General features: G+C 49.0%; 10 protein-coding genes across 10 annotated transcripts; 5 read left to right on the top strand and 5 right to left on the bottom strand.

Annotated features, from left to right (window-relative positions):
* Positions 1-47: 47 nt before the first annotated feature.
* Positions 48-3009, bottom strand: N7525_005218 (putative cytokinesis regulator (Byr4); the record flags this gene model as incomplete). The annotated part of the gene is made up of 2 exons (XM_002565013.1): positions 48-562; positions 636-3009. The coding sequence occupies 2 exons, from the start codon at positions 3007-3009 to the stop codon at positions 48-50; spliced, it is 2889 nt and encodes a 962-aa protein (XP_002565059.1).
* A 1048-nt stretch (positions 3010-4057) lies between these two features.
* N7525_005217 (uncharacterized protein) lies at positions 4058-5313 on the top strand (the record flags this gene model as incomplete). Its single annotated transcript, XM_061213318.1, has 4 exons — positions 4058-4214; positions 4265-4479; positions 4537-4843; positions 4898-5313. The coding sequence occupies 4 exons, from the start codon at positions 4058-4060 to the stop codon at positions 5311-5313; spliced, it is 1095 nt and encodes a 364-aa protein (XP_061070339.1).
* Positions 5314-5868: 555 nt separating this feature from the next.
* N7525_005216 (putative NADH-ubiquinone oxidoreductase, subunit G) lies at positions 5869-8420 on the bottom strand (the record flags this gene model as incomplete). Its single annotated transcript, XM_002565015.1, has 7 exons — positions 5869-5971; positions 6023-7904; positions 7969-7991; positions 8048-8062; positions 8115-8166; positions 8223-8246; positions 8309-8420. 7 exons carry the CDS (start codon positions 8418-8420, stop codon positions 5869-5871), a joined length of 2211 nt encoding a protein of 736 aa, XP_002565061.1.
* Positions 8421-9164: 744 nt separating this feature from the next.
* Positions 9165-10904, bottom strand: N7525_005215 (putative ER to Golgi transport protein (Sly41); the record flags this gene model as incomplete). Its single annotated transcript, XM_002565016.1, has 2 exons — positions 9165-10433; positions 10512-10904. The coding sequence occupies 2 exons, from the start codon at positions 10902-10904 to the stop codon at positions 9165-9167; spliced, it is 1662 nt and encodes a 553-aa protein (XP_002565062.1).
* A 1483-nt stretch (positions 10905-12387) lies between these two features.
* Positions 12388-15251, top strand: N7525_005214 (Pumilio-family RNA binding repeat-containing protein; the record flags this gene model as incomplete). Its single annotated transcript, XM_061213317.1, has 7 exons — positions 12388-12498; positions 12564-12674; positions 12735-13757; positions 13809-14435; positions 14550-14829; positions 14880-14970; positions 15035-15251. 7 exons carry the CDS (start codon positions 12388-12390, stop codon positions 15249-15251), a joined length of 2460 nt encoding a protein of 819 aa, XP_061070338.1.
* Positions 15252-15693: 442 nt separating this feature from the next.
* On the bottom strand, positions 15694-16279 carry N7525_005213 (DUF5572 domain-containing protein; the record flags this gene model as incomplete). The annotated part of the gene is made up of 2 exons (XM_002565018.1): positions 15694-16045; positions 16098-16279. 2 exons carry the CDS (start codon positions 16277-16279, stop codon positions 15694-15696), a joined length of 534 nt encoding a protein of 177 aa, XP_002565064.1.
* Positions 16280-16597: 318 nt separating this feature from the next.
* Positions 16598-18056, bottom strand: N7525_005212 (TFIIH/NER complex subunit SSL1; the record flags this gene model as incomplete). The annotated part of the gene is made up of 3 exons (XM_061213316.1): positions 17841-18056; positions 17446-17781; positions 16598-17393 (listed from the first exon to the last, which is right to left on the bottom strand). The coding sequence occupies exons 1-3, from the start codon at positions 18050-18052 to the stop codon at positions 16598-16600; spliced, it is 1344 nt and encodes a 447-aa protein (XP_061070337.1). The 5' UTR covers positions 18053-18056.
* A 224-nt stretch (positions 18057-18280) lies between these two features.
* Positions 18281-21831, top strand: N7525_005211 (M1 family metallopeptidase; the record flags this gene model as incomplete). The annotated part of the gene is made up of 9 exons (XM_061213315.1): positions 18281-18525; positions 18649-18818; positions 18890-19536; positions 19601-19718; positions 19788-20258; positions 20310-20380; positions 20458-20900; positions 20957-21169; positions 21237-21831. 9 exons carry the CDS (start codon positions 18281-18283, stop codon positions 21829-21831), a joined length of 2973 nt encoding a protein of 990 aa, XP_061070336.1.
* A 486-nt stretch (positions 21832-22317) lies between these two features.
* N7525_005210 (Rab family GTPase YPT1) lies at positions 22318-23352 on the top strand (the record flags this gene model as incomplete). Its single annotated transcript, XM_061213314.1, has 5 exons — positions 22318-22365; positions 22568-22691; positions 22757-22804; positions 22858-23085; positions 23158-23352. The coding sequence occupies exons 1-5, from the start codon at positions 22355-22357 to the stop codon at positions 23350-23352; spliced, it is 606 nt and encodes a 201-aa protein (XP_061070335.1). The 5' UTR covers positions 22318-22354.
* Positions 23353-23493: 141 nt separating this feature from the next.
* Positions 23494-23807, top strand: N7525_005209 (uncharacterized protein; the record flags this gene model as incomplete). Its single annotated transcript, XM_061213313.1, has 2 exons — positions 23494-23707; positions 23788-23807. 2 exons carry the CDS (start codon positions 23494-23496, stop codon positions 23805-23807), a joined length of 234 nt encoding a protein of 77 aa, XP_061070334.1.
* Positions 23808-24084: the final 277 nt, after the last annotated feature.

The following is a 24084-nucleotide window of genomic DNA, read 5'->3' as shown; positions in this document are numbered from 1 at the left end:
AAGGTATGCAGACAGTATGCAGGCGGTATGCAGACGTCAAATCTGTTCTATGCCGATCCCCGGTCAAAGGCCACTAAATCGCGGATGATCCATTTCCAATGACTTTGGTCTTGATCGCCTCGATCGAATACCCATTTGTCAACCTTGCGTCTCCACTTGTCTTCCTCAGCCCGCTGGCGTCGAATGAATTCGGGGCCGACATCAAATTCCTCCGTCATAGGTCCTTCGTCAGACGATTCACCGGCACTCGCATCGTCCCCTGCTGGGAATTGCTGGTCCTCAATCGCTCCAGAATTTCGTCCATTCATGGGGATTTTGTCATCCAAGTCGTCCAGGCCGGCAAAAACGTCGTCTTCGTCTCCCATAGATGCTCTGAGCCAACACATCCGATGTGGATCAAAGACCATCCCACCAACGGTCTGGACATTCTGCATCGCGCCAACGTTGGTGATGAGAGCCGGTGCCGGTTTAGGTGATTTGGGAGCGGTGTCAAATTCCTGAACCAGGTTTTCGTTTCCTTCCCATCGGAAATTAATAGGGTTGTAGCGCATACCCCTCACAGCTGGAAAACGGTTAATGAGATTGTGGGCTTTTTTTTTAAAAAAAAGAAAAGGGCAAATAGGGGTCTTGCTTACATTTGGCATCCTGCACTCCAGATCCCATGGGCTTGATTAAGTGTGGCTTGGATGTCGACTTGGCATTCGGTTTACCTTTCCGGCTTCTGATCGTTGCAGACGCCGGGGGAATCCTCGAGATAGGCTGGGACTTCCAGTTTGAGTTGAACGTCGAAAGAGGATTCGGTTCACGGCCTTTGGAGTTAATAGCCATGGAGGCAATGCGTTGTTCCCTGGCATTTCTAGATGCATTTGTATCTCGCGCAAACCTAGGTGTCGGGCTGCGCAATTTGGAGGTTGATGGAGACGTGTAAGATTGAGGTGATTCATCGGGTTCAATCCGGCTCTGGCTGAGTCTGGCGCGGACCGACCTTGGAGCCCCTCGACCGGTGGGGGTTTTGACAAACTTGCTCTCTGCCAAGACCGACGTAGATAGGTCATCAAACGACTCCAGCTCTGTTCCATCCCCGAAATTGCGTCTTTTAGTGGGTCGTGTGATTGTACGTTTTGTAGAGGAACCGAGAGATTCCGCGCTTGTGTCGCCAAACCCAGCACGGAGCGGCTCATTGCGAGTTGGACGGGAGAGTCGAGAGACTGTGCCCTGCGGACTAAGAAGCCCGCCGGAGCTATCTGAATTGGTGCGACGTGACGAGCGATACCCCTTCACACTGGCATGGTGTGATTGGGATTCTGATACACCAGCCGGCATAAATGGCACCTGAGGCCTGCGGCCCAGCGACCTCGCATCGGTTGTTGGGAGATCCACGGGTGTTTTGGGCCTGGCAGACGGAAGGCGGGCTGAACGATCCGGGAGTCGTTGGGAAGCGGTCATTGAGGCGGTCGAGCCTAGGCCACGAATGGATGGCAGGGATCGCTTGGTCTTCAGACGCCTAACTGGAGTGTTACCCTCGTCGGCCTGGGCAATGTCCCGGGAATTGCGAGACCCGAGAAACCGTCGACTAGAGAGTGTAGGAGTCGGCGATGTCGGATTAGCGATAGGGCCCGGGAGACTTGAAGTTGACGACTGAGAAGAGTGCCCTAGACGCGATTGTGATGTTCGAAATTTGGAGAGAGGCGCACCACTTTCTGACACAGTCTCAAGGTGGGTTGAATGTGTCCGGTCATGACCAGACAAGCGCGGGATACGAGTTCGTGGAGATCCCGTCGCACTGGTGAACGTGAGTGTCGTTGCAGATCGACGGGCCGGGCTGGATGGCCTTTCTGTTTTGCACTTTATGTTGGGATTCAGAGCGGGTTTTCCAAAGGAGAAAGCCTTCTCATTGTCGATATCAATACCAGAAAAGAAGTCGTCAGCATCAGAAGGAACATGATCCGCCTGACTTTCTTCCGCCTCGACATTCTCGGCTTGGGCAGTTTGTCGCTTTTGGAGAGAAGCACTGAAATCAAGGGGACCTTCGGGAATGACGATACCGTCGAGGCCATCGTCTTCACTTTCCGCAGTGAGACAGCTTGACACGCTGGGGCTGGCGATGGAGATGGAAGAACTGGGCACTGAACGACCATCCCTTGTGGTACCACCAACTCGTACACCGATACTTCCTTCAGACCACTCAAGATCAAAGTCCTCCAAAGTGGGACTGGAAACGTAGAAATTTGCTTTTCGATGGGATAATTCGAGAGGCTCGTGATTAGCGGGAAGTTCAAAATCCTGGTTGAAGTCGTCTTCCGTCTCCTGTTCAATGTTGAAGCCACTGCCGACATTGCCAATGTTCAATTTCTTCGGAGACCGAGGAGTTGGCGCTTTGAGGGTTGGGATATCTCGAGTTCCCAAACTATCATTGTCATCTTGAAATGTGTCCAATGGTCCCAAGTTAGGTTGCAAACGTGTCGGGAATTCGTCATCCCAAGATGGGGACGCCGTGGATTTCACTGGACTGGTAGCAGCAGAGCTCAAATTTCGAAGGGAGTCGGGAAACATAGTTTCCCGAGGAGTTTTGAGCTGTAACAGGGTTTCAGGACCCGGGAGCTCAACATCTTCTGACCAGTCATCAACAAAAGTCTGCTTGGTCTTTCGAGTTGACAAGCGCTTGATCGTGCCCCCAATAAGAGCTGACTTGGGGATATTTGGAGGAATGGGAATGCCCGCAGTCTTGGCGGAAGCAATGGCATCTTCTTTTGCGAATTCATCATTATCATAGAGTGGTACCTGCCAGTCTTCGTCGCCCGCATTAGAATCAATATCTGAGCGAGCAGAGCGTCTGGAGGAGATAGAATCTCGGTGCCCAGAAGGCCGAAATGACGAGTTTGTTATGGACCCAGCGCTGGATGCGGTGCGAAAGTGAATATCCTCACTGAACTGCAAGTCGTCGTCATCATCCCAGCATTCAATCGGCTCGTCGGTACCCGGTCGTAGGTGGATTGGTAAAGATTCCATGATCGGCGAAGCGAATTGATCGAAGGGGTACAGATAACACAGTGGACATGGAATTATTATAGACGTCCGGAAGCGGGTGTGATTAAGTGGCAGACTCAGTGTTTTGCGACACTGGTGAGGGTTCAGGGGGTGCGGACATGAGCGTCATTCCGTGTCGGTTGGTAGGGACGACAGATAGGAGCAAGTGAGAAGCACGGCTTGACTGTTGATCGTAGCGTGACGAGTGAGCTCGAATATTGCAAGGCGTGTTGTTAGAGAAATCAGCCTAATGAAGGCCGGTGCTCTAGAGCCGATTTCCCCGAACGAGACCAAGCGGGTTCACAAGGCGACCTGATAAATGCCAGGTCCTCATCCATAAACATTCACTAGGTAGAGGACACTTAGGATCGGGGACACTCCTAGGCACTTGATTCCCACTGCTAATCTTTGGGGGAATTCAAGGAACTTAATTGCAAGAACGAAGAGACAGGGGAAAAATAAGGCGTGTCGGTTGTGGCTGGATCTCAAATTCCTCGTGGAGGAGAGGAAGAACGTGACAGATCCCCGTATTGGTAAAGTTTCAAGCCAGTAAGGTAATAATGTAATAATTTTACCAGGATATTCGGTGCAGATGTGGAGACTGCATATTTCCAAGTGTGCAGGACGTATTTTACAGCCATTTCATGTAATTAACAGAACGGTGATGTCCTCGGTATTTAACGTTTGTACTTATATGGTCATATTGAATGTCAATTTGATGTTTGAAGCTGTCAAGGTAAAATTATCTAACTACATTATGTACATATGTAATCTGCAAGATACAGTTTCATATCGATTTTAATAGCTATATATGGATGGTAATCAGAATTGTATTCCAAGGTCAAGTAACCACCGGCTGTACTTCCGTACATTTCACACCCTTGGAGTGGTATCTGATACCTTCGACGGTACTTCTCCACTCGAGTTCTGCCTAGATAACTTTTCCTTAAATACATATGTATCCATTCTAAATATCTCACTTCCTAAGAGCTCCTACCCTATCCTTCTCATCTGAGCCTTCATTCCAAATATGCCATCTCCTGTTTCAACGGAACCTCGAATCTTGCGATTTCCCAGATCTGACGAGACTGGGGCTTTTGTACTCGTCCATGTCTGGTGTACTGGCCCTGCTCCACTCGATCTGAGCCTGACAGCTACTGAGGGGGAGTCGCCCTATGTTAGCTTGGGTGCGTCATCACCGAATGAAGTTTGGGAATTATGAGCTCATGTTGCGCAGTGAAACAAACTCGCTTGAAAGATCTTCAAGCAAAGAATTACGAAGGATCCCATGATGAGTGGGTTAAAACAGTCTCTCTCATTCTAGGACAATCTTCAGCTCCTCCCGATGAACCAGATTGGGCCACTGGTCTCGAAGCTTCGGCCAGTATATCGGGTTCTGATGAAGACAAGGCAATTGTGATCACGATACGGAAACGAGTGCAGACTATCACAGTTAGTGTTTCATGCCGGTGGCTTATATTGTATATATCACGACTAACCCTAATATAGCAACGCCTTGGTGCTTTTACCCTGAGGCAGGACGATGAACAAGCTGTCGAGCTTTTTGAATGGACAGGAATCACTGCGGCTAGAGCTCATGTGCTAGAGCAACAAGTATCCAGCCTGACTGGCCGTTATCGCCTTGCTGAGGACACCATACATAGGTTGAATGAACAGCTTGAGGAGCTCATGCATGCAAAAACTGAGCATGAGAATCGACTGGTGGCCAATTTTGTGCAGATCTTGAACGAGAAAAAGCTTAAGATACGCAACCAGCAACGTCTTCTGGCATCAGCTACTGTGGATGCCACAAAAGGCAGGTGACACAAACAGAGAAACCTGGATGTCTTGACTGACTAGATATCGACAGTCTCCGAGATACAAGCTAGTATTCCCGAAGAGTCACATGGGACTGCCAAGAAATCTCATTCAGCTAAGAGAAGTGCCAGCAACATGAGCGACATAGATGACTCTGATGGGTTTGAACAAATGGATATTGATCCAATAAAGGCTGATCGAGGTGCCACCAATAACCAAGGCACCGATGACGAAGAGCGTTTGACTCATCCCTTAGACGACGAACAAAATAATAGCACGACGGACGACGATTCGTCTCAGGATGAACTTACCCAGCTGAAGCGAGTCTCCCCAGTGAGGGACACCGCGCCGCCTCAAAGAGATTTGCCATTTGCTAAAAGGACTGGTGGCCCTATCAAGACTGCTCCAATCCAGCCCAGCGAAGATGCCGAAGAAACCGCGGGAGAGACAGACGATGATGAGCTCTAAATTGACCACCTGGAGCAAATTAGACAAAGTAATTCAACAGAGCGAGATACAATTCCATCTTATGTGCAGAAAAGGCACCCAATTGACGCAGCAGTTAAAGAGTTCCTTTTGACTCCTTGATCTTGCAATACAAAATATAGACGTATCCCCCGTTTTGTTCCTCCTCTGCCCTGTTCTAGTCGTTGGGACAATTATTTGTTCCCAGAAGTCATTTCTCCTGGTATAATTTCACTTCGTCTGTACCATAGACCCTCAACTATACTTTCCATTCAAGAGCTGCTACGCACGAAATTACGAAAGTAGCCCAGATTCATCATCTCCGACGCCCATGGACTCGAAATTTTGGGGGTTCAGTCTTTTATGTACAAGGCAACCACTACCGATTAATCCCAGGCGACACCGGAGAATGGCGAAGAGGTCAACAGGAACCGGAAGGGGAAAAACACAGAAGATGGAAAGGAAACAGTACATCAAGAGGAAAATTTAAGCTGTGGTACAATAAAAACGCCTGCAACCATTAGAGAAACACAGAATGAGGTCAAAATAGACCCCGATCTAACCATACAAAGCCTGAGGAGACATTTCTCCTGCGGCCATGAAGTTGGTCTCAGGGTTTCCAGTGGCCTTGGCAGCGGAGGCGCGGGCCATGGTGGGCGAACTAAATCAGAGTTAGCAATGCAAATAAATTAATGATAAATAGGGTACTCACCTTCTGGAGATAGCGTCAGTGAAGAAGAAGTCTTCGATCACCTTCTTGAAAGGAGCCCCGGTGGCTTGAGATCCCTTGTTCTGATCCACAAGTTGGACCTTGCTCAACGAGCCAACCGAGGTCGGCTCAACAACGTCATAGCGGCGCATGACAGGGCTGATCTCCTCCATGCGGTCGCGAAGAGCCTCGATATCATCATAAGGAAGAGGAGCACCGAGGAATTCGCTAGTGGCACGGATGATCTTCCAGTCGTCACGAGCTGCACCGGGAAGAGAAGTGGCAGCACGCGTAACTTGCACGCGACCTTCTGTGTTGATGTATGTACCTGACTTCTCGGTGTACGCAGCGCCGGGGAGAACGACATCAGCAAGTTGGGCACCGCGATCACCATGGTGTCCCTGGTAGACGACAAACGCATCCTTCGGGATCTCGCTTTGGGCAATCTCATCTGCACCCAAAAGCCACATTATCTTGGGGGTAGTTTGAGCAACCTGGGTAGACGGCGCAGTGAAGCCAACTTCATAGGCACCAGCCCGAGACGCCGCACGCTGGAGGACGTTATAGCCCTGCCACTCCGGGGTAATGAAGTTGCTTGCATTCTTCTCGACGAAACCACCGACAGCCTCGAAGATTGCCTTAGCATCAGGGTGCTCTGCAGCAGCGCTACCGACAATAATCATTGGCCGTTTGGCTCCGGCAAGCTTCTTGCCAAATTCTCCGGACAAGGAGGATTTCAAGGAAGAGACATCAGTACCCAAATGGTTGAAGTCAAATGTGCTCTCAAACTCCTCGCCGACAAGTCCAATCTCAAGATCAGATCTAATATACTGCTTTCGGATACGGGCGTTCAGAACAGCGGCTTCGTGACGAGGGTTTGTTGCAACCAAAAGGATTGCATCTGCCTCCTCGATTCCATAGATCTTGGAATTGAAAAGATAATTGGAACGGACATCGATACCGTGAGCAATGGGGGCACCACCTCCAGGTTGATCCAGGGCAAGGTTGTCAGAGCCAAGCTTGTTTGCCAGGTCCTTCATGGCAACGAGCGACTCAGCATCAACCAAGTGTCCTGCAACAGCCTTGAACTCATTTGCTTGTGGCTGCAGCTTCTCGTGGGCCGACGAGATCTCCGTTAGAGCCTGTTCCCAAGTGGCAGGGACGAATTTACCCTCCCGACGAATGAGCGGCGTTGTGAGTCGTTGGGTCTTCAACCCATCGCATGCGAACCGCGATTTGTCATTGATCCATTCCTCATTAATATCGTCATTCAATCGGGGGACAACCCGCATCACTTCCAGGCCTCTGCTATCAATGCGGATGTTAGAGCCGAGAGCGTCAAGGACATCGATCGATTCGGTGTGCTTGAGCTCCCATGGGCGCGCCCGGAAAGCATAGGGCTTCGAAGTTAGTGCACCGACAGGGCAAAGGTCAATGACATTGCCTGAAAGTTCTGAGTTGAGGTTCTGCTCAAGGTAGGTTCCAATCTGCATGTCGTTTCCGCGACCGGCAGTTCCTAGTTCTGGGGCGCCGGCGACATCATTCATGAATCGGACACAACGGGTGCAGTGAATGCATCGATTCATTGAGGTCTTGACCAGTGGGCCAATGTTCTTATCCTCCACGGCACGCTTTCCGCCGGTTTCATGGAATCGACCCCGATCGGCACCGTAACGCATCGACTGGTCTTGGAGATCACACTCTCCTCCTTGGTCGCAGACAGGACAATCGAGGGGATGGTTGGCGAGGAGGAACTCCATGACACCCTCTCTTGCCTTGTGAACCAGTGGTGAGTTCGTCTTGACCACCATGCCGGGTTGCACGGGCCAAGCACAGGAGGCCACCGGCTTTGGGGCACGTTCGACTTCGACGAGGCACATACGACCTACAGTATCGGTAAGTACATATGCCTCAATGGTGTGGGATGGGGGATTGTGGGTTTCACATACAGTTTCCTGCAACCAGAAGTTTTCTTTAGGGGACTAATGTCAGCAAAAAACAATGTGTGACTCGATTAAAGGCACATACTCATGGTAACAATATCTGGTGCGTGTTAGTACTGCAGGTCAATTGTATTGGTGAGGTCTTGTCATACCTGGGAACCGTTGCGCCTGCCTGCTCACAGGCCTGGATAAGAGCCGAGCCAGCTTTGGGGAGAGACTGTGAGTGAAGGTTCAATGGGTTACCTCGAGTGATTATTTACCTTCTACTGACACCTTTTTGCCATCTAGAGAAATGAGCCATCAGTTATCGATCAATTTTGATTGAGTAGACCAAGATTGGACTTACCAATGGTGAGTTCCACCTCGGCCGCGCGAGGGGCTGTCGTCGCGAATGCCCGGGGGGTGACCTTAGGAACCCGGAGGGACCGGGCGGCCGCACGAAACAGCTGCGGCCGCATCATTGGAAGGAGAACAGAGATGTGAGGGTGGGAGATAAGGTGGAGGATGGCGAGGGGTTGAGATCCTGGTGACGGTTGGGAGTTCAGAGAGCACTTTGCATCGGAATCTGCGGTTCTAAGGTTACATAATGGGACTGCTGACCATCACATTGCTGACTAAGGGAAACGGCAAATGGGCTCACGGGGATTGGCTAGATTGACTCGGTTAGGCGGATAAACTTCCGCTCCGGGATTCCTTAAAAGCCACCGTTTCTGCCCCCCTTATTTTCCTTTTCCTTTCTTCAATTTAAATTGTTGACGGGCATCATTTATTGTAGGAGGCAGGCCATTTCCCTGTTCCTATTTCCTCTACAGCATGTTCCAAGAGCAGAATTGCACCGTAGCTGGAGCTGTCAAAGGTTCGCCTAATGATGACTTTGTTCCTTACCAACGGTAGCTACATCATTTTCCTAATATATATAGTTTCGTACATCTATCAATATAATCCTCTATTCATCCTGTACATTATTCACCGTATACATTCCGCGGTTTACTCAAGATGTTGCTAGATCACATCTATTGAAACTTCGGTGGCAATGATCTAGACTCTGGTGTATCCTATATGCAACCAAAGTACATCTCTATGCCCTGCGCATCCTAGGCAGTATACACACAACAAGAGGAAAAGATAGTAACGAAAAAGCTCTTCCAAGCAACACCTCGCTACTATGAGATATCATACACCGAACTAATAAAATACAAATGCTAGGCTGCAGCTTGAGAATCACTAACCTGCCAAGTGGATTCTTGCTTGGTGCCTGGTAACCAAGTACGGGAAACACTGGCCCCTCTTGGTCGAACATGGCCGGGCCGATCGTCTTCCTTCTTGGAGTTGTTTGCCGCAGCATGGAAGTTGTTGGGGGCACCTTCAAAGGCCCTCCCCGCAGGGAAAGCATAACCATTAGAATCCCATGGCTTGCTTGAGTGCCGAACATTCATTGGAAGAATGGACTGTTCGCCACGGAAATGATCCGTGTTTGCCCTTTGGTCAGCTACATCATCATGGCTATTGCGATCATAAAGGTAGAGGCCAACGAAAGTGAGGCCAATACCAAATGCTTGAATCGAGGTGGTCGAGCTCCCAAACCATATAATCGCCACCACGATCACAAAAACACGCTTGACCAATGATGCAACCGAATAGGACACAGGAGAAACCATTGACAGCAACACAAAGGCCAGGATGTTTTGGGCAAAGTGTGAGAGTCCATTAAACACAAACTCAAGAGAAAGAGCACCGTGATCCAATGAGCCTTGCTTACCCGATAGCGATATCGCACCATCATGGATGAAATCAGATACTAGTGGGTAACCCTCGCTGACAAACCAAATAGGCAGAGTGAGGAAAAACGCCAACCCGGAGCAATAGCAAAGCAAGTTGAGTTTGTCCAACTTCCGCCGTCCGGGGGTTTGCAGATCTGATTCTGCACGGTCTGCCTCGTTAAACAGCTTCTTCGAGAATATGTTCTGCGAGACAAAGACAAGAGCTGCACCAAATGCGCAAAAGATACCGAAGAAATTGGTAGACACTCCGGTCGAGCACGCAAGCATCACACCCAGAGTCAGAGGGATCAGGGATAAGTAGGTTGCCCGGGCATATCGAATGCGGAACAGGATCCGGTATGCTAGAACTGTGAAGAGGGGCGAAAGGCCCTTGATTGTGTGGACCAAAGATACGGGGATTTGTTCAGTAGCCATAGAGCTTAGAATGTGACCGGCCAATTGGAATACCGCCAGAGGCAAGGCTGTGGAAATCACGTCGCGGGATGGGTAGCGAATTCCATGTTGGAGGACCGGAATACTTTGTCGTAACCGAGGTATAATCGTGGAAAGATACACCAACAGCAAGCACCAAAAGGAGACAAACGCAAATTGAATCATCGTCAATGTGATTGGCATGGGAAGAGCATTCAAAATCGATTTGGAAGATGTATTTGTGAGGGCAGAGGTCAGGTACCAGACGACACAGAGAGCCTTGAAACAGTGTGTTAGCAGCCTCACTAAATGAATTTCTTCTATATTTGAATTTCTCAAAGCGCTAATTCAACATACAGTGAGTCGGTAAGAGACTGGGGCGCGAAGTGCTTGGGCCAATTCATGAGCATTGGCACTCATACTGCCATTGCGTGTTCTGATTGTCGTGATGGCTTCGCTGATGCTCTTTCGCGGACGATGTTTGGGATTTCGTAACGATCCGTTCCCATACTCTCGCGAGTAAAAGCTTGCTTTTCTCGGTTCCCAGAGCTCGTTCGGGGCATATTTCACCGAGGCGCTTCGGTTTGGCCGAGCTGACCCCGCGACGGCGTCGAGGGTGTCTTCGTAAGGCGGAAATTTGTCTATCGGGCTGTTCGTTGATTGAGGAACGGAGGATTTGGTAGGGATTTGCAATTCGGCCTGGCGCATTGAGGCGCGTCGCCCATGACCGGTTACTGTAGTTGTAGCCATCTTCAGAGACGTCAATTCCCCGGACCCCGAAAAGAACCCACACTTGGTGTCACTTACCCGAAAAGGGCGAGAAAGCAGCTGCGGAGAGGCAATCCGCTCAATGGTTTCCGGCGAGGATATGTGTCCGCTTCACTAATTATCGGAGGAAAAAGGGCGGGTTGGTTCGCCGGTTTGTCGTTGTCGATGACGAATCTCCTTGAGCGAATGAGCGTCGAGTATAGAAACACACCCGTGGACACGCTTTCGGCGAAGCCAAGTGATGGAAACAATATGTGAATATACCTAGTGATGCATAGGCATATGTTAGACAAAGGAATGGGGAAATATATGAGAAAGATGTCCCCATAATAACTTGTAACGCGACCAAGGATATGCAACTTGATTTTCCAGGTACGGAGTACCGCCACTTACATTACGGGATACGAAGTTCATGTTGATGATGACCGAGGAAGTCTAGAGTAGCCACAAGTACAGATGGATGATATTATTCCTATTGCATTTCTACTGTGTATTCTTTTTTTTTCCTTTCTATATCATCCTTGTGTTTCCTATAATAAGAAAAATGTCTCTTGTTCCGTCTTCGTATGCCCTCTTCTCCATTACGCGTCACCTGGGTCACGTGGTATGGACCCTGATCTGCATGCAAATGTCTTGGCTTTGGGAGTTCGGACAGGGAACATTTTGATATACATGTACTTATGCAGGTCCTTGACGACGTAGGACTATAATAATCTGATCTATTTGGCTCAAGATGATATTAGGTACGTTGTAAGAGACAAAATAATGTTTCCCATCCTTCTCAGTATGAAAGTACGAAATGAGTCTCAGATGCAGAATCCTGTAAAATCCCACAAAGCACCTTTTCTATGTATTAATAGCATATAACCTAGGAAGCTTTTCCATGTATATAAGCTTTCAATGACATGTAGATCTTGAATCTATAGAATCCGAGCTTTGGAGGTATCAACATTTGAACATAAGTGAAGATGCACATACATAATGTATGTACCCCATATTCCAGAGCTATACTCCTCAGACATATATGGATTGTATCCATCCATGGATGAGACTCTTGGAATGTTCATGACTATGCCTAATCAAGTAGTCCACAAGAACATGACCGGAACATGTGTATAGGGAAGGTTCTCAGGGTTCTCTTCTCACTCTGCTCCTTCCTTGACTTGTTTCCTTTCCTCCTTTCCTCCTTTTATCTCTATCTCTCTCCTTCCATCTCATTTCTTCTCACATCCCAATCTCGTCTCTTCTCATCACTTCTTTATCTCCAAAAGTTCCCTTATGTTTACTGTGATCTCCCAAGAATCTGCTCGGAATCCTTTTCGTTGCATGTAAGCTCACTTGGTTTCCAACGAGCCTGTTTGTCCCAACCTTCACGCAGCGACTCCATTTGCTTTTTTTTTCGCCTCTCTTCTTTTCTGTTTCTATCTTGTTTCTGCTTCACTTTTAATCTCTTCCAGTTGACAACATGTCTACCCTAAGCGGACCTTCACCACTTGGTCGAATGGGGAATGGAGGCCGTTTTACCTCCAATGATGCCATTGATGTGCGAAATCTTTCTTTTGGACGTGAATCCTCGGTATGCTTCTCGGGAAACAATCTTGAATCAAATTCCTAGCATACTAACCACCTTGGTCGCGGCAGAGCCCTCAGAACTCCATTACTCATTACGGTTCTTCCGATGCGGCTGAAACATCCCGACATGAAAAGTTGCAGGCTTTGTCTGGTGAAGGGACTGAACACTCGGCTAGCAAGGTATGTGTTTCCTACGGTATCGATTCACATGTGTATGTGCCTGTGATCTCACAATCCCAGAAGCAGAAGCTAGATCATATCAAAGTTGAACCTTTGAATGGACAAACATCGGATCTTGACAGAATACTGGCAAAGATTTCTCCCAAAACAATCCCCCCTTCACGTTCCGAAACCGATCACTCTTCTGTTTCGTCTCAGATCGCTCCCACCACGTCGGTACCATCTTTAACCCCCAATGAGACAACCAATCCTTACCCCCAGGAAGACAGAACGGTAGAGCTACTTCGCCTTAAGCAGGAACTCCTTGCTGCAAATTCCAAGATTGCCCTGCAGGAGCAAGAGCTTGCTCAAACCCGCGTGATAAAACATACCTTGGATCAAGCCCTTGGCCCGTCATCAGAGGCCGATTTCGGCAGCCGCGAAATTACAGAACAGACCATTAGCCACCTACAGAATGCTTTTAATGCATCGAGCTCTGCATTTACTCAGTTTCAAGATGCATGGGCTGTCCAAGATGATTCGCAATCTGATGTCTCGGATCCTTTGTCTACAGGAGCTTACAACAGATCCCGCGCACTCTGGGCCCAGAATGAGACTGCTACAGACAGAGAATACGGAGAGAGCCTTTCAGGCTCTAGCAGCTCTACAAGCCAGGACCCAAATCGGTTCTGGGGAGTCTCCAGCATGTATCCTTCGTTTGCTGGCCCACCGTCTCTGCAATCGCAAAGACCACACTCGGGGTCCTCACCTAGTTCATGTGGATTTTACCCACGTCCCATTGGTGAGCAAATGTTGTATCCCCCAGGGCCCCTCACCGGGGCTCGTCGTTCCATCGCTCAAAACAGTAGGGGCGGATCTCTATTTCCAATTCAGTCTACCCCTTGGGGTGAATTTGCTTCTGGGTCCTCCAGTGAGCAGACCACCAAGTCACCTGCTTCGCCGAAGAGACCCCCCAGCGCTTTTCAGCAGGTCGGACTTTACTCAGTGCCCCCTTACCCCCCTCGACCGATTGGAAGCCCTCTCTCACCCACTGCCACAGAGTTCACAGGTGCCAACACGAATGAAACCACATGGGCCAACTCGGTAAGCGATAACAATATGTGTACTGTTTACATTCATTCTAACTCTTGTCAGATGAGCGGAAATTCCATCCAGACATACGTGTCGCCACTGGAACCACTCAACTATCGACGCCTACTCGACAAGAATGTGTCGTGTGATTGGAAGTACATTGTAGACAAGATCATCTGCAACAATGACCAACAAGCTTCAATTTTCTTACAACAAAAGCTCAAGGTCGGCACAACTGAGCAGAAATACGACATTATCGAGTCAATTGTGCGTCAAGCCTACCCACTCATGGTCAATCGCTTTGGAAACTTCCTCATACAACGCTGCTTTGAACATGGTACTCCGGAGCAAGTCATCGCCATCGCAAATGCGATCAGAGGCAACACGCTAAACCTCAGTATGGATGCATTTGGCTGCCATGTGGTCCAAAAGGCATTTGACTGCGTTTCAGAGGAGCATAAAGCTATGATGGTACATGAACTTCTCCGCAGAATTCCGGAGACGGTGGTCCATCGATATGCGTGTCACGTTTGGCAGAAACTCTTTGAGCTCCGGTGGAGTGGTGAGCCTCCGCAAGTGATGGCAAGAGTAAACGAGGCATTACGTGGAATGTGGCACGAGGTTGCCCTTGGAGAGACAGGAAGTCTGGTCGTCCAAAACATCTTCGAGAATTGCGTGGAGGAGGAAAAGGTAAGATTCCCTGCCAACCTGACGCGCTACCATACGCATCCAACCCCTTTTTCGCTGCCCTGCTTTTCTGTCGGTTCCTTGTATTGATTATACCAATACTAACCATCTTTGAAGCGACCAGCAATCGAGGAAGTACTGGCGAAGATCGATGTACTTGCTCATGGTCAATTCGGGAACTGGTGCATCCAACACATCTGCGAGCACGGTGCTCCCCACGACAAGAGCCGCGCTGTTGAGCATGTCCTTCGCTGGGCTGTGGATTACAGCATGGATCAGTTCGCATCTAAGATTGTGGAAAAATGTCTCAAGATTGGCGGCACCGAGTTTATGGATCATTATCTCTCTCGTGTCTGCACTGGCCGGTCTGACCGGCCTCGCATGCCATTGATCGACAGTAAGTTGCCCGGGCTTTAACATCATGAGAAATATTAATTCGTTCTTTAGTAGCGGGTGACCAGTACGGGAACTATCTCATCCAATGGATTTTGATGAACGCCGCGCCTCATCAACGAGAGCTGGTGGCCAGCCACATTAGGTATTGCTCCCTGACAGTCCATTATCTACTTGGTGTGGTCTGAAGTCTAACCTGATTCAACTAGGAAACATATGGTCTCTCTTCGTGGCTCCAAATTTGGCTCTCGCGTGGCCATGCTTTGCTGCAACCCGTCTCACGCTACACGGCCCGGTCCTGGGGCTGGAATGCAAATCGGCCGTTTCAACAGCTTTAACGAAGACAAATTCACCACCACGGGCCCGTCCAGTGGTCGTTTCGGTCGTGGACATCAATGGGGACCCCATTATGCGCCACTTCGTTGAGCCTGTGTCACTGTGTCTTAATTTGATACGTCATATTCATTTTTATCGCCATGCAAAGGAAAAAAATAAAAATAAAAAGATAAAAAGAGGAAAAGGAAAACCGACAATCAACCGACAATCAACAACTAGGAAAAAGCATCTTTTGAGCATTTCATTCCCTCTGCTTCCAAGCAGACAGTCTGTCTTTGCCAGTTTGCCTGACCGTGTCTTATCAATATCTGTTGACCCAATCATTTCCGTGTTTCAATATTGCGAGTTATCACTGCTTGCCGATTTATTCATTTGGCTTGCTATCCCCAGTGGCTATCATTTTATTCAATCTCATAGATTGAAGCTTGGGGCGTGTCACGTTAGTTTTCTTTAAAACCACATGTTATTATTCAGATTCTATTCCAATCAAATATATAATCCATCATGAAACTTATGTGGATAGAACATAATTTCAGGGAGCAGCACCCGCAGTCTCATCGGATGCAGTCATCACTTCATCCTTCTCCCAGGGTTTCCGTCGCCGTGGTTTCTCACTGGAAATATCATGGCCACTAAGCACTGTGTCCGGGATGTCTTGGATCCCAGGTATTGGCTGCCCCGTAGTGATGAGTTCCACAATGTGCGCGAACGACGAAGGGTAAGCAGGTTCAGGATGCGCTGATCTCTCAGTCCCAGATGTGCTTGGGTCTAATGCTTCGGAGATTTGCAAGTCTGTATTGCCTAGCCCATGGGGCTCCGTTGTCCGTGATGCTAACCATGATTTGAAGGCAGCAAAATCAATAGCAGGAGTGAGCTTTTCTTTTCTGTACTCGGATTAGTACCCGACGTATTGTGTGAAGTGTATTCCCAGCATACCGGGAGAAAAAGAAACACTTTGCTTGCAGGACGAGGTCGTCATCCCGGTTCATCTCCACCTCGGTGGCGGGGGTGTTGGGATGGCCAAGTATAATTGAGAGGCCATTTGCAAACTCGGGATCCGATACGAAGGAGTAAGATTGTAGCCTTTCGAAGACCTGAGTTTCTGAGGGCTGCGCCATTATTTGATGATTCTTAGAATACAGAAAAGGTCTGGGATGCGGAGGATGCGGAGGATGCGTGGGGCAGCCTAAGCTAACTAGCCGAGGCTCGTCTGCTCTGGTGCGTTCTCCAAGTTCTCTACTCTGCACCCTTTGACGCTTTGGGGCCTTTATCTACTCATCCCGAAAATCGGGGAAGTTACATGGCACTTGCGAGAAAATTCGTATTTTGTATATACAGACGCCTTTCCCTCCCATGCTACCTTTTGGCCTGTGAACAGAAAAATCCAGGGATATCTTGCGCCGCCAAACAATGCAATATTGAGATAATTCCACGCCCTAGACCATGGTATCCACTCCACCTGACGTTTGGCTGCGTGCCCCAGAGTGCAGGGGGTTACTTCTACTTTGACAGCCAGGACAGTTGTGCACGACCTCGTGGGCAAAGAGATCGCAGTCGATACAAAAGTGGTTATGGCACGCGGTACACTCGTAGCGACTGCTCACACTCATCCCCTTGGTCTGGTTCTCTGCCGTTTGCCAGTGATCTTCCGGAGGCACGGATGGAAAAGAAAGACCACAGGCAAAGCAAGCGGAGCTTCGCGAGGCTCGACGCCACGGCACCTCGACCCAGTTGATCAAGGGAAATAGATGATGATACGATCGTGCCAGATGAGTCGAAAGGATCAATGTGAGCCCACAAGATGGGCATTCAGCAGGAAGACTACACACTTTGCTGTTGCATCGCGAGCAAAGATAGCCTCCTCGTGAGGGCTTTGAATGGCATGCGCAGAGTGAGGGACTGGACTCCACCGTACGAGAAGGGAACCCCATCATCAGCAACGAGCTTGCAGATTCTTTCTGTGAGTAGGCCGCTGGGGGTGTAGTCACGTCCATCATCAGCTCCCGAAAGTGCTGCTCGTTCAATGCTACTCCATATGCTGTTTCATCACCACCGTTGGTTTTTGTACACAGTTCCCGGCAAATTGCAACCTGGGCTCCGAGACCCACGATACCAACCCGAATCTTGTCGCTAATGAGCGTGTCTATCGTTCGGTGGATGTCCCCAGGATCAGAGGAAAGAAGGGAACCATATATAAACAGCACTTCTCGAGTGCCATGGCTAGGCGTATGGCTGAATTCACTGGTTAGTTTCGTTACTTATAGCGGGTGTAAAGAAGACATACAAAAGAGCACCTCGTGCCATCTCCAACCCATTCTGAAGACTAGGCAAACCTTTCGGATCTTGTGTTTTGAGGGTTTGGATGGCTGTGAGGTGTTCTGTTGGATTGCCACTCATGGCACTGACTCGGAGCGCGAGACCGTCTCTCAGGCCGAGGACACCAAGCTGCGAGATGGGATTTTGTTCAAAAAATTCCCTCACGAATTCCTGGGCATATCGGAGAGTCAACAAGTATCTCGTGGGTCGCAAGTCCTTCTCGGACATGGATTGTGAAAGATCCAGAATTAGGATGAGATGTCGAATGATACCGCGCTGTAGTGGTGTCGTATCTTTCAGGAGCCTGGACGAACGATATAATTTAGCAAGAATGGACAGACACTGTAAGGGAAACGAACTGACCGTTTCCGTTTTCCGGCCTCCAGCAGACCTTCGACGGTCGAGTTTATGGTACCATCTGCACCCTCCACTAGTGTCTCCCAGGTTCTGGATAGCTCCCATTCTGCGCCCCCGCGCTGCTTTCTTCTGGCTCGCGAATTATCGCCCCGAGTCACCTGTAAATCATCTTCATCTTCCGTTACCTCCCCCACATATTCTTCGTCGGAGTCGGCCATGTCCTTAGATAAGAGTGGAGAGAGAGAGAGAGAGAGAGAGATGATCCATGCGGAAGACCGAAAATGGGTCCAAGCTTCCGACGGAGCTCCGTTGGAGAATATCCTCCCTATCTCCTTTTTCACCAAGTCACAACTCTCAATCACTTCAAAACTAAGCTTTTTTTTTTTTTTTTTTTGACATAGCTCCGACGATAGCCGTAGACGGTTAAGCTAGAATATCTCCCCCCGATGTGGGGAAGAAGATCCATTCGTGCTGGCGTAGCAGTTCAAGTCGTCCGTCCAGTCACTGTCCGCCCTACCCCTCCTCTTCTTTCTCGCACACTACACAAACTTTCTCTCCCGCATTCTCCTCGACTGCGACCTCGACTGCCTAAACCCCTCGCTACATTAGACCTGAGATTCCCTCCCATTAGGCATTGTTCCGCCGAAGTCCGCATGATGGCGTCTCAAGAGCGAGAGACACTTCCTGACGTGTGAGTGATGCCCCGCTTGGGTCATTCTGGTTATTCTTTCCCTTTTTGCTTCGTTTTTGCTTCCCAAATTTGAGCCCATATCTGCTTTCTGGTTTGCAGCATTAAAAATTGACATAGCAATAGGGCTAAGCCTGTCAACTACCATGTCTCTCTTTTCGACTTGCAGTTCGGTGGTTCGTGGGAATACAAGGGCGCGTTGAAGATCGATCTCAAAGTCACCCGTGCTACCAGCGAGATTGTGCTGAACTCGAAGGAGATCGAAGTACAAAGTGCTGAGGTATTGGGGAAAGATGGTAAGTGCGGGAGCACATCATCAGTGTGATATAGAAAAGGAAGAAGACTAATACCCGTCTTCCTTTCATAGGGAGCCAGTTGGCCAAAGCATCCGGAATCACCTACGACAAGCAATCGGAGCGAGTTTCCCTCGCTTTCTCGCAAGAGATTGCGCCGGCAGACGTTGTGCTCTCTATCAACTTTACGGGCACCATGAACAATGCCATGGCCGGGTTCTACCGCTCCAAGTATAAGCCAGTCGGAGAGCCCTCTGCCGACACCCCCAAGGAGGACGACTTTTACTACATGCTAAGCACTCAATTTGAGTCCTGTGATGCACGAAGGGCTTTCCCTTGTTTCGATGAGCCAAACTTGAAATCCACTTTCGATTTCGAGATTGAAGTCCCCAAGGGACAGACCGCACTGAGCAACATGCCCGTTCAATCCGAAAGGGACGGACACAAGCCCGGTCTGAAGTTTGTCACGTTCGAGAAGACACCGGTGATGAGCACCTATCTTCTGGCCTGGGCAGTTGGTGACTTCGAATACGTCGAGGCTATGACCGAGCGCAAATACCAGGGCAAGAGTATTCCCGTCCGAGTTTACACCACGCGTGGCCTTCAAGACCAGGCTCGCTTTGCACTGGAATGTGCTCACCGCACGGTTGACTATTTCTCGGAAGTTTTCGAGATTGAATACCCTCTTCCCAAGGCTGATCTCCTGGCTGTTCACGAGTTTGTGAGTAACCATTTATCCCCTACGAATTCCAAGCTTTTCATTTGAGCTAATCGCGGGTCTCTAGGCCATGGGTGCCATGGAGAACTGGGGTCTTGTGACCTATCGGACGACCGCTGTTCTGTTCGACGAAGGAAAGTCGGACAATCGCTATAAGAACCGCATTGCTTATGTTGTAGCTCACGGTCAGTCCCCACGTCGATCTTTAGGTATCCATGTTTCAAGATGGCTTTGATATCTGACTCATGTTGTAGAGCTGGCTCACCAGTGGTTCGGCAACCTTGTTACCATGGACTGGTGGAATGAGTTATGGCTGAATGAGGGATTCGCAACTTGGGTCGGTTGGCTTGCCGTTGATCATTTCTATCCTGGTGAGCTTTGTTCGCTTCTGGCCGATGAGTCTGTGACGCAGTATCTAATGTGCAAGCAGAATGGAACGTCTGGTCTCAGTTTGTCGTACGGAATGCCCGAGGTAATACACATCCTGATAAGACCAATATTGACGTTCTCCCAGGCTGAAGGTGTGCAACAAGCATTTCACCTCGACTCGCTCCGCGCTTCCCACCCTATCGAAGTTCCCGTTCGGAATGCGCTCGAAGTCGACCAGATTTTCGACCATATCAGCTACCTGAAGGGGAGCTCTGTCATTCGCATGCTGAGTGTCCACCTCGGCAGAGAGACTTTCTTGCGTGGAGTTGCGGATTATCTCAAATCTCATGCATATGGTAGGGCGTCAAAGAAGAAGATTTTGAGGAATATATGTTGAGTAATTACAGGAAATGCGACCACAAATGACCTGTGGTCCGCCTTGAGCAAAGCCTCCGGCCAGGATGTGCATTCTTTCATGGTAAGTAGATACTCGCCCCTTGGCTGTTTCTTTAACTCTCTATTTGGTCAGCTCGATATCTAACTGATCTGTCCTAGGACCCCTGGATTCGCAAGATCGGTTTCCCGGTCGTCACCGTGGCAGAGGAGCCCGGTCAGATTACCGTTAGCCAGAGTCGATTCTTGTCTACCGGGGATGTGAAACCAGAGGAGGATGAGACGAAATGGTGGGTCCCTCTCGGCATCAAATCCGGAGCGAAACTGGCTACTGTTGACAACCGTGCTCTAACCTCGAAATCCGACACCGTCGGAGGGGTTGGAGAGGACACTTTCTACAAAATCAACAAGGACCTGTCTGGGTTCTACCGAACCAACTATCCTCCCGGGCATCTGGCAAAGCTGGGCCAATCGCTTGATCTCCTAAGCACCGAGGACAAGATTGGTTTGCTAGGTGATGCAGCTGCTCTTGCAGTCTCTGGCGAAGGCACTACGCCCGCCTTGTTGACTCTTCTGGAAGGATTCAAGGAGGAACAAAATTATCTGTAAGCAACATCTCCTTATGGTATTTTGCTGTCATTTCTAACGTCTCATCCTGCAGTGTTTGGTCCCAAGTCTCTGCGTCTCTGGCGAACATCCGCTCGGTTTTCTCACAAAACGAGAAAGTGGCCGAAGGATTGAAGCAGTTTACTCTTAAACTGGCTTCCCCGGCCGCAGAACGGACTGGTTGGGAGTTCAAGCCCGGCGAGGACTATCTCATTGTACAGCTTCGGAAGCTGCTCATTGGAATGGTCTGTAATGCAGGTCATGAAGGGTGAGCTCTTTTCCCTTGTGTCCGAATGCTGTTGAACACTCTCTAACACAATCTCCATATTTTATAGATTTGTCTCAGAGGCCAAGCGCCGCTTTGATCTCTGGGCGACCGGGAAAGACACCAGTGCTATCCATACTAATCTACGGTCAGTGATTTTCAGCGTCAACGTATCCGAGGGCGGCCGTAAGGAATACGATGCTGTTAAGGAAGAGTACATCCGAACGGACTCTGTGGACGGCAAAGAGATTTGCCTGTCTGCACTTGGACGCACGAAGGATGCTGCTCTGGTGAAGGACTACTTGGACTTTGTGTTTTCGGATAAGGTGGCTATCCAGGACATCCACAGCGGAGCCGTATCTCTGGCCGCCAACTCGAAGGTCCGGCATTTGCTATGGCAATACATCAAGGACAACTGGACTGCTGTTGAAACACGATTGTCATTTAACAACGTTGTGTTTGAGCGCTTTGTCCGTATGGGTCTATCAAAGTTTGCCGATCACCAGATCAGTGACGAGATTGCGACCTTCTTCAAGGACAAGGAAACGGGTGCCTATGACCGTGCACTCGTGATTGTCTCCGACAACATTCGAACTAATGCATCCTATAAGGAGCGTGAGGAGGCGCTGGTTCTTGAATGGCTGCAGGCACACGGTTACGCATAAATGCGCATCTACGAACATGTGGCTTTATGTTTTTCTTTCTTTCTTTTTCTCTTCCTTCTTTCAACAGTATATTTGTTCAACCTGAATTCCTTGCTTTAGATATAATGTAAAAAGGTCATTGGTCTAGTATCCACGAGGCTGAGTTTATGCACGGGATAACATCAGTTGAGCAGGTGATCTCGGAGATGTGACGAGGATTCAAGTATAGAATGACCCCTGTGATAAATATATTTCGTAAAAAGCCGACTAAAAATTAAGAAGAGGCATGTATGTATAGAAAATAAGGAAAACACAGAAATCCCGAGAAGTGCCAGGTGGTTGTGACGTGAAACAAAGCTGCGCATCAGGTGCGTCTGCCTCCCTGCACCTCCTATCATTTCAGGCGACTGTTCCATCATTGTCCCCTCCCCCGACTTCCTAGGAACTTCGACTCCATCAACTTCGTTTTTTCGTTTATATTCCTCTGGACTTGTGTGTTTCTCTTCAGTTTTCATTTCACCTTCTCCGCCTCCCAAATCTCATCATGAATCCCGAGTGGTAAGCCTTCCCCATTTCCTATCCACCCCCCAAATGCCCTTCTATGCGCCCTGATTTGGTCGACTATATGAGTCTGCCTGTGTGTTGAATATGACTGATGTGATATTGATTTCTAGAGTACCGTCGCGTCGCTGACTTGACCGTCACACGACCTAAATCCCCAAACTTGCCGATCTCCGTTGCCTAACCATCGAGATAGATACGATTACCTCTTCAAACTGCTCCTCATCGGTGACTCCGGTGTTGGAAAGTCTTGCTTGCTGCTTCGTTTCGCTGATGATACCTACACCGAAAGCTACATCTCGACAATCGGCGTTGACTTCGTACGTCTCGGAAGTTGCAGAGTATTCAACCGCAACAGAATAGCGGTGCTGACAGGTCATCATAGAAAATCCGCACAATCGAGCTCGATGGCAAGACGGTGAAACTTCAGATCGTATGGCTATATTGAACACCAACTATTTGGAGCAAAGCTAATAATACATGCAGTGGGACACCGCCGGCCAGGAGCGATTCCGTACCATTACATCCTCTTACTACAGGGGCGCTCATGGAATTTGCGTGGTTTACGATGTCACTGACATGGATTCCTTCAACAACGTGAAGCAGTGGCTCCAGGAGATTGACCGATATGCTACCGAGGGTGTTAACAAGCTGCTCGTTGGAAACAAGAGCGATATGGAGGACAAGAAGGTCGTGGAATACACCGTTGCCAAGGTATGTCTAAAGGCAAACCCAGAAAGCACCGTTGGGGCAGATTATTAACATGTCTTGATTGCACTTTTACAGGAGTTCGCCGACAGCCTCGGAATTCCTTTCCTCGAAACTTCGGCCAAGAACGCGTCCAATGTCGAGCAGGCATTCTTGACAATGGCACGACAGATCAAGGAACGCATGGGAACGGCCACTGTCAACAACAAGCCGACTGTGCAGGTTGGCCAGGGCCAAGGTGTCCAGTCTGGATCGGCAGGTGGCTGCTGCTAAACGACACGATGTTCTCTTTGTGTGGTACGGTGCTTCACTTTGGCGCAATGTTACATCATGAATTGAGGGGTTTCAAGCGGCGTGGTATCTAATCGGCAGAAGTCAGGCTTGTCAGGCTTGTCAGGCCTTTGGAAACTCGACATGTTCCTGACGGGCAAGGAGGAGCTTCTGTACGGAGCTGGCAATCGTTATGATGATGCCGTTGGGGGTTCTTTCCTGCCTTGGATTTGCTTTAGACGGCCTGCGTTCTATCCTCGTTACTGCGTTTGCTTATGCGATTACCGCCGGTTTCTGCGTTCTCATGATTTCCTGGCCACGTCTCTGCTCTATTACCTTGGCCCATCATTCTCTCTGTGTCTTTCTTTCCCCCTTTCACCTTTCTATTTTCTATTTTCTATTTTCTATTTCCTATTTTCGCTTTTTTTTTTTTTGTAGGTTGGATTTCTCACTTGTGAATGGACTAATAGCGAGAACCTTGCGACTCGAGGCATACTGCCTCACACGAGGCTACTTTGTATCTTCTTTTTCGGTAAATCAGTTCGTTGTACTATGTAGATTTCCCGAGTCAAATATAAACGCATACATATTCGGATCCCCTATCAGGACGTCTAGGACGATATATAATCACATGCAAGTCACAGGCGCCAACTCCTATACTATAGATCGTTAACACATATAATGAGGATACCTAGGTAGTTCGGAGATATTACCAATTTCAGTTTACTCGAATGT

The sequence above is a fragment of the Penicillium rubens genome (genome assembly GCF_028828025.1).
Source record: "Penicillium rubens strain IBT 27055 chromosome Unknown utg000002l_segment0_segment0, whole genome shotgun sequence".
Taxonomy (NCBI): domain Eukaryota; kingdom Fungi; phylum Ascomycota; class Eurotiomycetes; order Eurotiales; family Aspergillaceae; genus Penicillium; species Penicillium rubens.
The sequence above is the reverse complement of the archived record's forward strand: the minus strand, read 5'-3'. Positions and strand labels throughout refer to the sequence as shown.